Source organism: Oncorhynchus gorbuscha, linkage group LG15 (assembly GCF_021184085.1).
Source record: "Oncorhynchus gorbuscha isolate QuinsamMale2020 ecotype Even-year linkage group LG15, OgorEven_v1.0, whole genome shotgun sequence".
Lineage (NCBI taxonomy): Eukaryota > Metazoa > Chordata > Actinopteri > Salmoniformes > Salmonidae > Oncorhynchus > Oncorhynchus gorbuscha.
Window position 1 is genome coordinate 4,921,784 of NC_060187.1, and position 18,118 is coordinate 4,939,901.

Genomic DNA, 18,118 nt, shown 5'->3' on the forward strand with positions numbered 1-18,118 from the left:
CAGTTGGCACCAGTCAACCTCCTTCACAATGTCACAGACACATTATCAAGTGCCCTCACAGGCATAGGGAGACAAGTGACATCTTTCCAATTAGTTTTAACGCCTCAATCCTAAATTAGTTTTTTCAGTCCAATAGCACCCAATAACTCTTTTTCCTCATATGCAGCTGAGGGATGAGGCTGGAGCAACTTAAACCAATCTGAAATTGATAAATGGAGCTATGGACGCAAACACTGATAACAAAACAACAAAACAGCAATTCATTCATTTTTGTTTTATGTCCTTGAAATCACAGAGTTCAAGCAGTTTACAGAGAGCTTTGGATGAATCTCAGAATAATGTCCCTCTGTTTCTCTAGTCCTCTCTCCTCACATCCCTCTGATGTTTTAAAGGCAGTGTAACACCTCATTTTTCCCTCAATGCCAGAAACTCATTTAATAATAGTGATTTAGAGCACTTGATTTAAATCAATTATTATAATATTATAATGTTATTCTAAAAGTTGGGTTTGTTATTTTCTCCAAATCAACTCTATCTTTCGGGGGGGGATCCCTCCTGTCACGCCTTGGTCATTGTATCTTGTGTTTTTGTTATATGTTTGGGTAGGCCAGGGTGTGACATGGGTTTATATGTTGTATTTCGTATTGGGGTTTGTATTAATTGGGATTGTGTATGATTAGGGGTGTGCCTAGTTAGGCTTGGCTGCCTGAGGCGATTCCCAATTGGAGTCAGGTGATTCTCGTTGTCTCGGATTGGGAACCATATTTAGGTAGCCTGAGTGCGCGTTGTATTTTGTGGGTCATTGTACCTGTCTCTGTGTTAGTCACCAGATAGGCTGTAATTAGTTCACGTTCAGTTTGTTGTTTTCTTCTTCAGTTATGTCATGTACCGCATTTATCTTCATTAAAGTCATGAGTAACCTACACGCTGCATTTCGGTCTGACTCTAATTCATTACAGAATCACCCACCACCATTCACAGACCGAGCAGCGTGTGAACTGGCAGGAGCTAAAGGAGGACGATATCATTCAACAGACGAAAGTCGTTACAGCTACAAAACACCTAAGGTCACCGTCACACGATTATAATTATTTTTTTAACCGTAGTAAAAAGTGGGATACATTTGTGAGAATAAGGCGTCAACTCGTCAATCTGAAGGGCACATTTCATCCCTGAGAACGTCCACGGCTGGAAGGAACACTTCAGCAAGAAGATGTCTTCTCCAAGTGGATACTGTCCCTACCATCAATGTGGCCTGTAAAGTATCTCAAACAGCCAGCAGCACCAGCAGAGACCGTGAGAATGGAAGTGAAACGGGGTAAGTGAAAGAACTAGCTTGCTTCCTTCCTGCTAATGTTAGCTAGCTATAGAGCGTTTAGTTCACGTCTTCCATCTAAATAACACTGATATAACAAAATCGGCCATTCTGTGGCGCCGATAGGACAATGACCCATCACACCTCCTGGCTGTGTAAGTGCTATTTTGACCAAGAAGGAGAGTGATGGAGTGCTGCATCAGGATGAAACCAATTGAGATGGTTTGGGATGAGTTGGACCGCAGAGTGAAGGAAAAGCAGCCAACGAGTGCTCAGCATATGTGGGAACTCCTTCAAGACTGTTGGAAAATAATTCCAGGTGAAGTACAAGAGAGAATGCCAGGAGTGTGCAAAGTTGTCATCAAGGCAAAGTGCGGCTACTTTGAAGAATCTCAACTATAAAATATTTTTTGATCTGTTTAACACTTTTTTGGTTACTACATGATTCCATATGTGTTGTTTCATAGTTTTGATGTCTTCCCTATTATTCTGAAATGTAGAAAATAGTAAAAATAAACAAAAACCTGTGTATGAGTAGGTGTGTCAACTTTTGACAGGTACTGTAGCTATCTTAGTTTGTCTCTGGTATGGGCTAGTAAATATCCCAAACCTAGACAACTAGACTGATAGCCGCAAACTTAAACCAAACATTCTTGCTAATGTTCACTCAAATACGTATTTCCACAGGTAATTGATTTAAATCCAATGTTTATTCTATAAACATTCTATATGTTGTTGTCATATTCTAGAGAAATCCTCACAGCCATGTAAACCATGCACAGTAGGCTACTACAGCCAATATGTTCCCCCAACGTGTGAGTCATAGAACCCATGTATATTAGTTATTGTAAACTGGGTGGTTCGAGCCCTGAATGCTGATTGGCTGACAGCCTTGGTACTGTATATCAGACTGTATACCACGGGTATGACAAAACATGTATTTTTACTGCTCTAATTACATTGGTAACCAGATTATAATAGCAAGAGAGGCACCTCTGGGGTTTGGGGTATATGTCCAATATACCACGGCAAAGGTCTGTATCCAGGCACTCCGCGTTGAGTCGTGACTAAGAACAGCCCTTAGCCGTGGTACATTGGCCATATACCACTTCCCCTCTGACTTTATTGCTTATCAATACAGCAACAACTACATACATATCTGTTAGGGTCTATTATCTGCTACCTGGACTTTAAGAAGAACATGAGGAGAGCGGAATCAAGGAGATTCAAACCTGGTTACACTTCACGGTATAGTATGAAGTGAGATCTTTCTGGCCGAGACGGCGGCCCCTACCTTCTCAGAGGTGTTATCAGTCTCAGCATCGTGTCGTTTCTGAGTGAAGATGATGTTGAACACAGCGTGGGAGCGACTGCTAGTCTCGTTCATGTTGGTGGCGGCAACCGTCCTGCAGAGAAGAAGAGAATGTTGGGGTCACGTTCACTTGACACCAAAATTGAAAAAAACTGACGGAAACAGGATTGACCTTTCCAGGACTTGTCCAATAAGAAACATTAATTTGTACTTTGTGTCCCACTGAACATGACCCTGATCTGTGTCACTTCAACAACACCACAGAACATCCTGTATGATGTCACACCACACAACATCCTGTATGATGTCACACCACAGAACATCCTGTATGATGTCACACCACACAACATCCTGTATGATGTCACATCACAGAACATCCTGTATGATGTCACACCACACAACATCCTGTATGATGTCACACCACAGAACATCCTGTATGATGTCACACCACAGAACATCCTGTATGATGTCACACCACAGAACATCCTGTATGATGTCACACCACAGAACATCCTGTATGATGCAACACCACAGAACATCCTGTATGATGTCACATCACAGAACATCCTGTATGATGTCACACCACAGAACATCCTGTATGATGTCACACCACAGAACATCCTGTATGATGTCACACCACAGAACATCCTGTATGATGTCACACCACAGATGCATTGAGACCGAAGAAGAACAAAAACCATATAACAATGTATGAGTCATCTGAGATCAATCTATGATCCATCCTAATAATAAAGCACAGAAACCTCCACGATGAATAGTTTTATACGAGGGGCAGAAATTAATTGCAACAAGATAAGCCAAAGAACAGATCCATTAAAATAAATTTCCCTAAACGCTCTCTAGCAACCAAAACATAAATTTTCAGCTGCCTTATGGGGCATTACATAACATTTGAGGTGGTCTAAGCCGGTTCGTCAACGGCTGGTTCTGCTACTGTCTAATTGCGATTGTTAGTTTCGAGCTACTGAGACAAGAGGCAATGTGCTAATTTGTAGAGAAGATAAATCTCTTCCCAAGCAGCAGGGAGTGGTAAACTGAGGAAGAACAGAACACAGACCCGGAATGTTGCAGGAGAGAGAATGGAGTCATTAGAACACAGTCCAGAGTGTTGCAGGAGAGAGAATGGAGTCATTAGAACACAGTCCAGAGTGTTGCAGGAGAGAGAATGGAGTCATTAGAACACAGTCCAGAGTGTTGCAGGAGAGAGAATGGAGTCATTAGAACACAGTCCAGAGTGTTGCAGGAGAGAGAATGGAGTCATTAGAACACAGTCCAGAGTGTTGCAGGAGAGAGAATGGAGTCATTAGAACACAGTCCAGAGTGTTGCAGGAGAGAGAATGGAGTCATTAGAACACAGTCCAGAGTGTTGCAGGAGAGAGAATGGAGTCATTAGAACACAGTCCAGAGTGTTGCAGGAGAGAGAATGGAGTCATTAGAACACAGTCCAGAGTGTTGCAGGAGAGAGAATGGAGTCATTAGAACACAGTCCAGAGTGTTGCAGGAGAGAGAATGGAGTCATTAGAACACAGTCCAGAGTGTTACAGGAGAGAGAATGGAGTCATTAGAACACAGTCCAGAGTGTTGCAGGAGAGAGAATGGAGTCATTAGAACACAGTCCAGAGTGTTGCAGGAGAGAGAATGGAGTCATTAGAACACAGTCCAGAGTGTTGCAGGAGAGAGAATGGAGTCATTAGAACACAGTCCAGAGTGTTGCAGGAGAGAGAATGGAGTCATTAGAACACAGTCCAGAGTGTTGCAGGAGAGAGAATGGAGTCATTAGAACACAGTCCAGAGTGTTGCAGGAGAGAGAATGGAGTCATTAGAACACAGTCCAGAGTGTTGCAGGAGAGAGAATGGAGTCATTAGAACACAGTCCAGAGTGTTGCAGGAGAGAGAATGGAGTCATTAGAACACAGTCCAGAGTGTTGCAGGAGAGAGAATGGAGTCATTAGAACACAGTCCAGAGTGTTGCAGGAGAGAGAATGGAGTCATTAGAACACAGTCCAGAGTGTTGCAGGAGAGAGAATGGAGTCATTAGAATACAGTCCAGAGTGTTGCAGGAGAGAGAATGGAGTCATTAGAGCACAGTCCAGAGTGTTGCAGGAGAGAGAATGCAATCATTTGTCAGTACAAGCATATTTTCCTCCTATTGTATTGACAGAGGACAGTAGAGTAGACAGAGGACAGTAGAGGGGTGGATGGATGGACAGAGAACAGTAGAGGGGTGGATGAATAGATAGAGGACAGTAGAGGGGTGGATGAATAGATAGAGGACAGTAGAGAGGTGGATGAATAGACAGAGGGCAGTAGAGGGGTGGATGAATAGATAGAGGACAGTAGAGGGGTGGATGAATAGATAGAGGACAGTAGAGGGGTGGATGAATAGACAGAGGACAGTAGAGGGTTGGATGAATAGATAGAGGACAGTAGAGGGGTGGATGAATAGACAGAGGACAGTAGAGGGTTGGATGAATAGATAGAGGAGAGTAGAGGGGTGGATGGATGGACAGAGAACAGTAGAGGGGTGGATGAATAGACAGAGGACAGTAGAGGGGTGGATGAATAGACAGAGGACAGTAGAGGTGTGGATGAATAGACAGAGGACAGTAGGTATGTACAGCTACACATCAGGATGGTACATGTTAGTAAATTAATAGAGATTTGAAGGTTACGGAACTGCAAGGTATAGAGAAATCAATTAATTAATTGATTAATTAATTAATTAATTACTGAGTAATTTGTCAATCGACTGGGCTGATATGATTCCAACACGTTATAGCAAGTGCTCACCCACCCAACAAGTCTGGAACTTCAATATTGTGTCGTTGTTTTGTTCCTATGATCATTGAATTGCATGTTTGTCCTGTTTGTCTACTGGACTGTCCTAGTTATAAGGCTGTCTCAGCTGGTGTCTGATGTGTTGGTTAATTAAATCCATGTAAATCTTTTCTGGGTCTGCCAGTTCAAGTCTTCCCAGGCAGTAAATTCCCTTATGGACAGAGCAGAGCACCGTGTGCTTAATTAATCTATTCATTCTCGGCCAACACGGTACAGTATAGCAGCTGCGTTTCACCAAGGCTACTACGTCCCCCCCCCAAGTCTGGGCTCTGGTCGAAGGTAACACACTATATAAAGGAACAGGATGCCATTTAGGACAGAAACCCAAGAAGACGGCTCATAATAATAGCTGGAACGGAGTGAATGGAATGGCATCAACCACATAGAAACTACGTGTTTGATGTATTTGATGCCATTCCATTGATTCCGTTCCAGCTATTATTATGAGCCGTCTTCATGTATTTGATGCCATTCCATTGATTCCGTTCCAGCTATTATTATGTGCCGTCTTCATGTATTTGATGCCATTCCATTGATTCCGCTCCAGCCATTATTATGAGCCGTCTCCATGTGTTTGATGTAATTGGTGCCATTCCATTGATTCCGTTCCAGCTATTATTATGAGCCGTCTCCATGTGTTTGATGTATTTGATGCCATTCCATTGATTCCGTTCCAGATATTATTATGAGCCGTCTCCATGTATTTGATGCCATTCCATTGATTCCGCTCCAGCTATTATTATGAGCCGTCTCCATGTATTTGATGCCATTCCATTGATTCCGCTCCAGCCATTATTATGAGCCGTCTCCATGTGTTTGATGTATTTGGTGCCATTCCATTGATTCCGTTCCAGCTATTATTATGTGCCGTCTTCATGTATTTGATGCCATTCCATTGATTCCGCTCCAGCCATTATTATGAGCCGTCTCCATGTGTTTGATGTATTTGGTGCCATTCCATTGATTCCGTTCCAGCTTTATTATGAGCCGTCTCCATGTGTTTGATGCCATTCCATTGATTCCGTTCCAGCTTTATTATGAGCCGTCTCCATGTGTTTGATGCCATTCCATTGATTCCGCTCCAGCCATTACCACAAGCCCATCCTCCCCAAATAAGTAGCCACCAGCCTCCTGTGGGCCCAAACCTTCTCTACACTTTCAATCCATTTAAATGCTTGATCAACATGTTGCTTCCTTTTAAGTGCAACTGTTATCTGTGATTTATGGAAAAGATACATTAACATTGACCCTATTTAAACTACTGAGAAACCCCAACACCCCGTATGCAGTTGAACTCAGCACAGTATTACATTGACAGTCATTTCTCAGACACTCTTGTCCAGACTGACTTAGTGGATTCATCGTAATGTGAGACCACCTCATACCACAATCATAGTAAGTCAAATTTTTCCTCAATAAATCAACTAACAGCAAAGTCAGTGCTTGTAAGAAACGATAAGTGTGAGGATTAATCAAGATACTTATTGAAGAGGTGGGTATTCAGATGTTTTCGGGAAGATGGGCAACTGTCCTGACGTTAGGGGGAAGCTTGTTTCAACATTGGGGTGCCAAGCACCCATCCATCCATCCACCCATCCATCCACCCACCCACCCACCCACCCACCCACCCACCCACCCACCCATCCATCCACCCACCCACCCACCCACCCAGCCATCCATCCATCCATCCACCCCACCCACCCACCCACCCACCCACCCACCCACCCATCCATCCATCCATCCATCCACCCACGCATCCTTCCATCCACCCACCCACCCAGCCATCCATCCATCCACCCACGCATCCTTCCACCTACCCATCCAGCCATCCATCCACCTATCCATTCCCCCACCCACCAACATACCCAACCAAATACCCACCCACCTACCCGTCCATCCACCCAACCACCCACCCATCCATACATCTGTCCCCTCACCTGGCCTTGTTTCCAGAGTCCATGAGGTCCTGGATGTCGTTGTAGGAGGTGACGGCCAGCTTGGACAGGTCCTCTACGTAGGGCCCCATCAGGGGGTGTTCCCTCACACGCAGGTTCCCCTTGTTCTTAGGGTTCAGGAGGTCACGCACACGCTCACAATAGATCTCCATGTAGCTCACCTGAGGAGGAGGGAGGGGGAGGGAGGGAGGATGGGAGGGGGGGGTTCAAAGTGTTACATTACCAACTAGGTCTTTCTAGTCTTTCTACAATTCCTCTATGGTCTATAGAGGTGGCATCCTGTTTCCTGTAGGTCTCTGGTTCTTCAATTCCTTGTTTCCTCTCTCCTCATATCCTTCTCATAATGCAAGGAAGGGACCTTGGTTCTACCCCTCCACTGTGTTTTTGAGGAAGTAATGAGAGAGGATGCAAGGAATGAAGATAAGATTAATTGAGACAGAGCCCTAGTGAGAGGAAGTGCATGCAGAAATGCTTACTTACCTTAAACAACAATAAAGTTCAAGAAATTAAGTTAATAAAATATTTACAAAGTAATTAGTCCAGGTGGCCTTTTGATTCATTGTTCAGCAGTCTACTGGCTTGGGGGTTGAAGCTGTTAAGGAGCCTTTTGGACCTAGACTTGGCGTCCCGGTACCATTTGCCGTGCGGTAGCAGAGACTTGGGTGACTGGAGTCTTTGATCATTTTTTAGGCCTTCCTCTGACACGCCTAGTATATAGGTCCTGGATGGCAGGAAGCTTGGCCCCAGTGATGTACTGGGCCGTAGGCACTACGCTCTGTAGCGTCTTATGAACAGATGCCGAGCAGTTGCCATAACAGACGGTGATGCAACCGATCAGGATGCTCTCAATGGTGAAGCTGTAGAACTTTTTGAGGATCTGGGGACCCATGCCAAATCTTTTTGGTCTCGTGAAGGGGAAAAGGTGTTGTCATGCCCTCTTCACGACTGTCTTGGTGTGTTTGGACCATGATAGTCCATTACAGCCCCGTCGATGTTAATGGGGGCCCTGTTCGACCCTCCTTTTCCTGTAGTACACGATCAGCTCCTTTGTCTTGCTCACATTGAGGGAGAGGTTGTTGTCCTGGCACCACACGGCCAGGTCTTTGACCTCCCTATAGGCTGTCTCATCGTTCTCGGTGATCAGGCCTACCACTGTTGTATCATCATCATACTTAATGATGGTGTTGGAGTAGTGCTTTGGCCGCGCAGTCTTGGGTGAACAGGGAGTACAGGAGGGGACTAAGCACGCACCCCTGAGGGGCCCCCAGTGTTGACGATTAGCATGGCGGATGTGTTGTTGCCTACTCTTACCAACTGGGGGCGGCCCGTCAGAAAGTCCAGGATCCAGTTGCAGAGGGAGGTCGTTAGTCCCAGGGTCCTTAGCTTAGTGATGCGTTTGTGGGCACTTCGGTGTTGAATGTTGAGCTGTAGTCAATGAATAGCATTCTCACATAGGTGTTCCTTTTATCCAGGTGGGAAAGGGCAGTGTGGAGTGTGATTGAGATTGCGTCATCTGTGAATCTGTTGGGGCAGTATGCAAATTGGAGCTGGTCTAGGGTTTCCGGGATGATGATGTTGATGTGAGCCATGACCAGCCTTTCAAAGGACTTCATGGCTACAGACGTGAGTGCTACAGTGCAGTAATAATTTAGGCAGGTCACCTTCGGTTTCTTGGGCACAGGGACTATGGTGGTCTGCTTGAAACATGTAGGTACTACAGATATGGTCAGGGAGAGGTTGAAAATGTCAGTGAAGCCACTTGCCAGTTGGTCCGTGCATGCTTTGAGTACACGTCCTGGTAATCCGTCTGGCCCCGCGGCTTTGTGAATGTTGACCTGTTTAAAGGTCTTGATCACATCGGCTACGGAGAGAGTGATCACACAGTCGTCCAGAACAGCTGGTGCTCTCATGCATGCTTCAGTTTTGCTTGCCTCGAAGCGAGCATAAAAGGCATTTAGCTCGACTGAAAGTCTCGTGTCACTGGGCAACTCGCGGATGGGTTTGATTTGAAGTCAATAATAGTTTGCAAGCCCTGCCACATACAACGATCATCGGAGCCGGTGTAGTAGGATTAAATCTTAGTCCTGTATTGCCACTTTGCCTGTTTGATGGTTTGTCAGAGGGCATAGCGGTATTTCTTGTACGCGTCCGGATAAGTGTCCCGCTCCTTGAAAGCAGCAGCTCTAGCTGTTAGCTCAGTGCTGATGTTGCTTGTAATCTATGGCTTGTGGTTGGGATATGCACGCACGGTCACTGTGGGAACGACGACATCGATGCACTTATTGATGAAGCCGATGACTGAGGTGGTATACTCCTCAGTGCCATTGGATGAATCCCGGAACATATTCCAGTGTGTGCTAGCAAAACAGTCCTGTAGCGTAGCATCTGCGTCATCTGACCACTTCTGTATTGAGCGAGTCACTGGTACTTCCTGCTTTAGTTTTTACTTGTAAGCAGGAATCAAGAGGATAGAATTATGGTCAGATTTGCCAAATGGAGGGCGAGGGAGAGCTTTGTGTGTGGAGTTTTCTTCATGTGGTTTTCTTCCTCTGGTTGCACATGTGACATGCTGGTAGAAATGATGTAAAACAGATCAAGCTTGCCTGCATTAAAGTCCCCGGCCACTAGGAGCGCTGCTTCTGGATGAAGTTCCTGTTTGCTTATGGCCTTATACAGCTCGTTGAGTGGCCTTATACAGCTCGTTGAGTGGCCTTATACAGCTCGTTGAGTGGCCTTATACAGCTCGTTGAGTGGCCTTATACAGCTCATTGAGTGGCCTTATACAGCTCGCTGAGTGCGGTTTTAGTGCCAGCAGCGGTTTGTGGTGGTAAATAGACTATTACGAATAATATAGATGAAAACTCTCTTGGTAGATAGTGTGGTCTACAGCTTATCATGAGTTACTCTACCTCAGGCGAGCAAAATCTTGAGACTTCTTTAATATTAGACATCACACACCAGCTGTTATTGACTCCCGCCCCTCGTCTTACCGGGCGTAGCTGCTCTGTCCTGCCGATGCACGGAAAACCAGCCAGCTCTATATTATCCGTGTCGTCATTCAGCAACAACTCGGTGAAACATGAGATATTACAGTTTTTAATGTCCCGTTGGTAGAATAGTCTTAAATCGTAGATCATCCAGTTTATTATCCAATGATTTTACGTTGGCCAATAGTACGGATGGTAGTGGTGGTTTACCTACTCGCTGACAAGGCACCCCGCACTCCTCCACCTTTTCCCCCATTCTTTTCTTCACGCGAATGACGGGGATTTGGGCCTGGTCTTGAGAAAGCATTCTTCACATCGGACTCGTATAAAGAAAACATCTACATCCAATTTAAGATGTTCTGAATCTCTGTTCGGTCATAAGAGACGGTAGCAGTAACATTATGTCCAAAATAAGTTACGAACAATGCGAATAAAAACAAATAAAATAGCACAGTTGGTTAGGAGCCCAGTAAAACATAGAGAGGCCTTGTGCTATAACTGTACGTACCTCCACAGAGTACGACTTGCTATTGTCGTTATTACTGTCGTTGAACTTGGTGAAGAGGTCTTCACACATCTAAGGGGAGAAAGAAAGTAAAGGGTTTTTCAGTGAACATTTATTATCAATTGATAACTGGTTTATCTGTACAGGGACACATACAAACACATTGACATGTTGAATAACACATTTATTCAATGTGTTGCGCCACAGTATAGCTTGCACTCATTTACAACACCCTAGATGGGATTTGTGTAACATTACGTTGAGGTATGGAGAGCTCGGTGTGCGATTGGTCTAGAGTAGGGATGCAAATTTCCAGCTATCCTGGTTGGAGGATTCAATGATTTTATGCTTATTCCCATCCTTATTCTGGGAGTCTTCCAACCAGGAAAACAAGGGATTTTGCTGGAATTGTGTAACCCTGGTGTTAGAGGTAACAGTGTATGCTGTAACCCTGGTGTTAGAGGTAACAGTGTATGCTGTAACCCTGGTGTTAGAGGTAACAGTTTATGCTGTAACCCTGGTGTTAGAGGTAACAGTGTATGCTGTAACCCTGGTGTTAGAGGTAACAGTGTATGCTGTAACCCTGGTGTTAGAGGTAACAGTGTATGCTGTGACCCTGGTGTTAGAGGTAACAATGTATGCTGTAACCCTGGTGTTAGAGGTAACAGTGTATGCTGTAACCCTGGTGTTAGAGGTAACAGTGTATGCTGTAACCCTGGTGTTAGAGGTAACAGTGTATGCTGTATACCAGAGGGATAATTCCTTCCTGGTGCTTCAAGTCCGGCTTGCCCATCATGGTGTAGGACTTCCCAGATCCGGTCTGGCCATAGGCAAAGATACAGACGTTGTATCCCTCGAAGGCATGGAGCAGCATCTCCTCACCAATGTCCTTGTACACCTGCTGCTGTCCAGCAAAGTTGATGTCCTCGGGCTGCGGAGAGACAATTATCCATGGTGAGTCAGGTCACCATTCATAATGACCATCTTCATGTACAGTCAGGCAACCATTGAAATTGACCGACGCTTTGGTGAAAAGATGCATTGAATTGTTTGTGGAGTGTTCTAGAATACCAACGTGCTGGAGTTTCTTTTTAAGGTCAACCAGGACATAACCAAGACGCAACTACAAGGTTGATTCACTTGAAAATGAACCTGACTAAAAGTCCGGTTCAAGGCTGTTGTGCCTGTTCACACTAATCAGAGTGTCTAATCAAAATCAGCATGTATTGTGCTCCTCCCTGGGTGGTATGGTATCATACAGTACACAGATAGTCAGTCAGAGGTACAGGTACTTACCGAGGTATGTGACCAGTACGAGTAATCAAAGTTGAAGCTCTTGTTCTCTTTGGGCTGCTTGGGGTTGAGGATGGCTGAAAGACACGACGGAGAGAGAGAGAGGGGGGGGGTAGAGTCAGGAGGAGGGTCAACAGGGTGAGAGAGTCGACCTGCTGTGTGAAACTAGATCTGGTCGCTGGGTCACCGATCGTCCGAATGAATGACTGTGTCCCAAATGGAACCCTATTCCCTATACATAGTACACTACTTTAGACCAGGAACCTACGGTGCCCTATTCCCTATACATAGTACACTACTTTAGACCAGAGCCCTATGGCACCCTATTCCCTATACATAGTACACTACTTTAGACCAGGAACCTACGGTGCCCTATTCCCTATACATAGTACACTACTTTAGACCAGAGCCCTATGGCACCCTATTCCCTATACATAGTACACTACTTTAGACCAGGAACCTACGGTGCCCTATTCCCTATACATAGTACACTACTTTAGACCAGGAACCTATGGCACCCTATTCCCTATACATAGTACACTACTTTAGACCAGGAACCTACGGTGCCCTATTTCCCGATACATAGTACACTACTTTAGACCAGGAACCTACGGTGCCCTATTCCCTATACATAGTACACTACTTTAGACCAGGAACCTACGGTGCCCTATTCCCTATACATAGTACACTACTTTAGACCAGGAACCTACGGTGCCCTATTCCCTATACATAGTACACTACTTTAGACCAGGAACCTACGGTGCCCTATTCCCTATACATAGTACACTACTTTAGACCAGGAACCTACGGTGCCCTATTCCCTATACATAGTACACTACTTTAGACCAGGAACCTACGGTGCCCTATTCCCTATACATAGTACACTACTTTAGACCAGAGCCCTATGGCCCCCTATTCCCTATACATAGTACACTACTTTAGACCAGGAACCTACGGTGCCCTATTCCCTATACATAGTACACTACTTTAGACCAGGAACCTACGGTGCCCTATTCCCTATACATAGTACACTACTTTAGACCAGGAACCTACGGTGCCCTATTCCCGATACATAGTACACTACTTTAGACCAGGAACCTACGGTGCCCTATTCCCTATACATAGTACACTACTTTAGACCAGGAACCTACGGTGCCCTATTCCCTATACATAGTACACTACTTTAGACCAGGAACCTACGGTGCCCTATTCCCTATACATAGTACACTACTTTAGACCAGAGCCCTATGGCCCCCTATTCCCTATACATAGTACACTACTTTAGACCAGGAACCTACGGTGCCCTATTCCCTATACATAGTACACTACTTTAGACCAGGAACCTACGGTGCCCTATTCCCTATACATAGTACACTACTTTAGACCAGGAACCTACGGTGCCCTATTCCCGATACATAGTACACTACTTTAGACCAGGAACCTACGGTGCCCTATTCCCTATACATAGTACACTACTTTAGACCAGGAACCTACGGTGCCCTATTCCCTATACATAGTACACTACTTTAGACCAGGAACCTACGGTGCCCTATTCCCTATATAATACACTACTATTGAGGAGGAGAGGGAGGGAGGGAGGGAGGGAGGGAGGGAGGGAGGGAGGGAGGGAGGGAGGGAGGGAGGGAGGGAGGGAGGGAGGGAGGGAGGGAGGGAAAAGTGCTTAGTCTCTGGCTCACTGCTCCCATAAGCACTTATATACAGACTGTTCCCTTCTGGACAATTAGACAATTAGACAGACAGACTGTTCCCTTCTGGACAATTAGACAATTAGACAGACAGACTGTTCCCTTCTGGACAATTAGACAGACAGACTGTTCCCTTCTGGACAATTAGACAGACAGACTGTTCCCTTCTGGACGATTTGACAGACAGACAGACTGTTTCCTTCTGGACAATTACAGAGTACAGACAGACAGACGGTTAGCTTCTGTTAGCTTCTGGAGCTCTAGGCTACTACTGAATGAATGGACACTGTCAGAACAGGCCTGTCTGTATATTGGACTGGATGGACACTGTCAGAACAGGCCTGTCTGTATATTGGACTGGATGGACACTGTCAGAACAGGCCTGTCTGTATATTGGACTGGATGGACACTGTCAGAACAGGCCTGTCTGTGTATTGGACTGGATGGACACTGTCAGAACAGGCCTGTCTGTATATTGGACTGGATGGACACTGTCAGAACAGGCCTGTCTGTATATTGGACTGGATGGACACTGTCAGAACAGGCCTGTCTGTATATTGGACTGGATGGACACTGTCAGAACAGGCCTGTCTGTGTATTGGACTGGATGGACACTGTCAGAACAGGCCTGTCTGTATATTGGACTGGATGGACACTGTCAGAACAGGCCTGTCTGTATATTGGACTGGATGGACACTGTCAGAACAGGCCTGTCTGTATATTGGACTGGATGGACACTGTCAGAACAGGCCTGTCTGTATATTGAACTAGATGGACACTGTCAGAACAGGCCTGTCTGTATATTGGACTGGATGGACACTGTCAGAACAGGCCTGTCTGTATATTGGACTGGATGGACACTGTCAGAACAGGCCTGTCTGTGTATTGGACTGGATGGACACTGTCAGAACAGGCCTGTCTGTGTATTGGACTGGATGGACACTGTCAGAACAGGCCTGTCTGTGTATTGGACTGGATGGACACTGTCAGAACAGGCCTGTCTGTATATTGGACTGGATGGACACTGTCAGAACAGGCCTGTCTGTATATTGGACTGGATGGACACTGTCAGAACAGGCCTGTCTGTGTATTGGACTGGATGGACACTGTCAGAACAGGCCTGTCTGTATATTGGACTGGATGGACACTGTCAGAACAGGCCTGTCTGTATATTGGACTGGATGGACACTGTCAGAACAGGCCTGTCTGTGTATTGGACTGGATGGACACTGTCAGAACAGGCCTGTCTGTATATTGGACTGGATGGACACTGTCAGAACAGGCCTGTCTGTATATTGGACTGGATGGACACTGTCAGAACAGGCCTTTCTGTATATTGGACTGGATGGACACTGTCAGAACAGGCCTGTCTGTATATTGGACTGGATGGACACTGTCAGAACAGGCCTGTCTGTATATTGGACTGGATGGACACTGTCAGAACAGGCCTGTCTGTATATTGGACTGGATGGACACTGTCAGAACAGGCCTGTCTGTATATTGGACTGGATGGACACTGTCAGAACAGGCCTGTCTGTATATTGGACTGGATGGACACTGTCAGAACAGGCCTGTCTGTGTATTGGACTGGATGGACACTGTCAGAACAGGCCTGTCTGTATATTGGACTGGATGGACACTGTCAGAACAGGCCTGTCTGTATATTGGACTGGATGGACACTGTCAGAACAGGCCTGTCTGTGTATTGGACTGGATGGACACTGTCAGAACAGGCCTGTCTGTATATTGGACTGAATGGACACTGTCAGAACAGGCCTGTCTGTATATTGGACTGGATGGACACTGTCAGAACAGGCCTGTCTGTATATTGGACTGGATGGACACTGTCAGAACAGGCCTGTCTGTGTATTGGACTGGATGGACACTGTCAGAACAGGCCTGTCTGTGTATTGGACTGGATGGACACTGTCAGAACAGGCCTGTCTGTATATTGGACTGGATGGACACTGTCAGAACAGGCCTGTCTGTGTATTGGACTGGATGGACACTGTCAGAACAGGCCTGTCTGTGTATTGGACTGGATGGACACTGTCAGAACAGGCCTGTCTGTATATTGGACTGGATGGACACTGTCAGAACAGGCCTGTCTGTATATTGGACTGGATGGACACTGTCAGAACAGGCCTGTCTGTGTATTGGACTGGATGGACACTGTCAGAACAGGCCTGTCTGTATATTGGACTGAATGGACACTGTCAGAACAGGCCTGTCTGTATATTGGACTGGATGGACACTGTCAGAACAGGCCTGTCTGTATATTGGACTGGATGGACACTGTCAGAACAGGCCTGTCTGTGTATTGGACTGGATGGACACTGTCAGAACAGGCCTGTCTGTGTATTGGACTGGATGGACACTGTCAGAACAGGTCTGTCTGTGTATTGGACTGAATGGACACTGTCAGAACAGGCCTGTCTGTATATTAGACTGGATGGACACTGTCAGAACAGGCCTGTCTGTATATTAGACTGGATGGACACTGTCAGAACACTGCCCCATTCCAATACATACAGTATGGACAGCGAATAAGGTTCATAGGGGAGAAGGACAAAAAACCTGTTAGAATAATCACATTAGCCCTGTATGTAGTACACATGCTCCTCTAGATTAGGCGTTTTTTATATTTTTTATTTTTTATTTTACTAGGCAAGTCAGTTAAGAACAACTTCTTATTTTCAATGACGGCCTAGGAACAGTGGGTTAACTGCCTGTTCAGGGGCAGAAATACAGATTTGTACCTTGTCAGCATTCTAGATTAGGTGTTGGAATTTTAAGGTGTTGCAACCTTAACATTCTAGATTAGTCCATTCTAGATTAGGTGTTTGAACCACATTCTAGATTAGGCTAAACTAACATTCTGTTGTGAACCCTAACATTCTAGATTAGGTGTTGTGGAGCGATGTGCACCTAAACTAACATTCTAGATTAGGTGTTGTGAACCTAAACTAACATTCTAGATTAGGTGTTGTGGAGTGTTGTGAACCTAAACTAACATTCTAGATTAGGTGTTGTGGAGTGTTGTGAACCTAAACTAACATTCTAGATTAGGTGTTGTGGAGTGATGTGAACCTAAACTAACATTCTAGATTAGGTGTTGTGAACCTAAACTAACATTCTAGATTAGGTGTTGTGAACCTAAACTAACATTCTAGATTAGGTGTTGTGAACCTAAACTAACATTCTAGATTAGGTGTTGTGAACCTAAACTAACATTCTGGATTAGGTGTTGTGAACCTGAACTAACATTCTAGATTAGGTGTTGTGAACCTAAACTAACATTCTAGATTAGGTGTTGTGAACCTAAACTAACATTCTAGATTAGGTGTTGTGAACCTAAACTAACATTCTAGATTAGGTGTTGTGAACCTAAACTAACATTCTAGATTAGGTGTTGTGAACCTAAACTAACATTCTAGATTAGGTGTTGTGAACCTAAACTAACATTCTAGATTAGGTGTTGTGGAACCTAAACTAACATTCTAGATTATGTGCACCTAAACTAACATTCTAGATTAGGTGTTGTGGAATGCTAACCTAAACTAACATTCTAGATTAGGTGTTGTGAACCTAAACTAACATTCTAGATTAGGTGTTTGAACCTAAACTAACATTCTGGGTGTTGTGAACCTAAACTAACATTCTAGATTAGGTGTTGTGAACCTAAACTAACATTCTAGATTAGGTGTTGTGAACCTAAACTAACATTCTAGATTAGGTGATGTGGAGAACCTAAACTAACATTCTAGAATGTGAACCTAAACTAACATTCTAGATTAGGAACCTAAACTAACATTCTAGATTAGGTGTTGTGAACCTAAACTAACATTCTAGATTAGGTGTTGTGAACCTAAACTAACATTCTAGATTAGGTGTTGTGAACCTAAACTAACATTGAACCTAAACTAACATTCTAGATTAGGTGTTGTGAACCTAAACTAACATTCTAGATTAGGTGTTGTGAACCTAAACTAACATTCTAGATTAGGTGTTGTGAACCTAAACTAACATTCTAGATTAGGTGTTGTGAACCTAAACTAACATTCTAGATTAGGTGTTGTGAACCTAAACTAACATTCTAGATTAGGTGTTGTGGAGCGATGTGCACCTAAACTAACATTCTAGATTAGGTGTTGTGAACCTAAACTAACATTCTAGATTAGGTGTT

The 18,118-nt window shown here is 44.8% G+C and overlaps 1 protein-coding gene across 9 annotated transcripts in view; it reads right to left on the reverse strand.

Moving 5' to 3' along the window:
* kif1aa (kinesin family member 1Aa) overlaps window positions 1-18,118 on the reverse strand; it is a 192,561-nt gene that overhangs the window by 125,361 nt on the left and 49,082 nt on the right. For all 9 annotated transcript variants that reach the window (XM_046300999.1, XM_046300998.1, XM_046301001.1 and 6 more), the window contains exons 3-7: window positions 12,230-12,303; window positions 11,682-11,864; window positions 10,937-11,005; window positions 7,424-7,602; window positions 2,610-2,721 (exon numbers count right to left, since the gene is read on the reverse strand). In XM_046300999.1, the coding sequence (XP_046156955.1) occupies window positions 2,610-2,721; window positions 7,424-7,602; window positions 10,937-11,005; window positions 11,682-11,864; window positions 12,230-12,303 (617 nt within the window). The remainder of the gene's footprint in view (window positions 1-2,609; window positions 2,722-7,423; window positions 7,603-10,936; window positions 11,006-11,681; window positions 11,865-12,229; window positions 12,304-18,118) is intronic.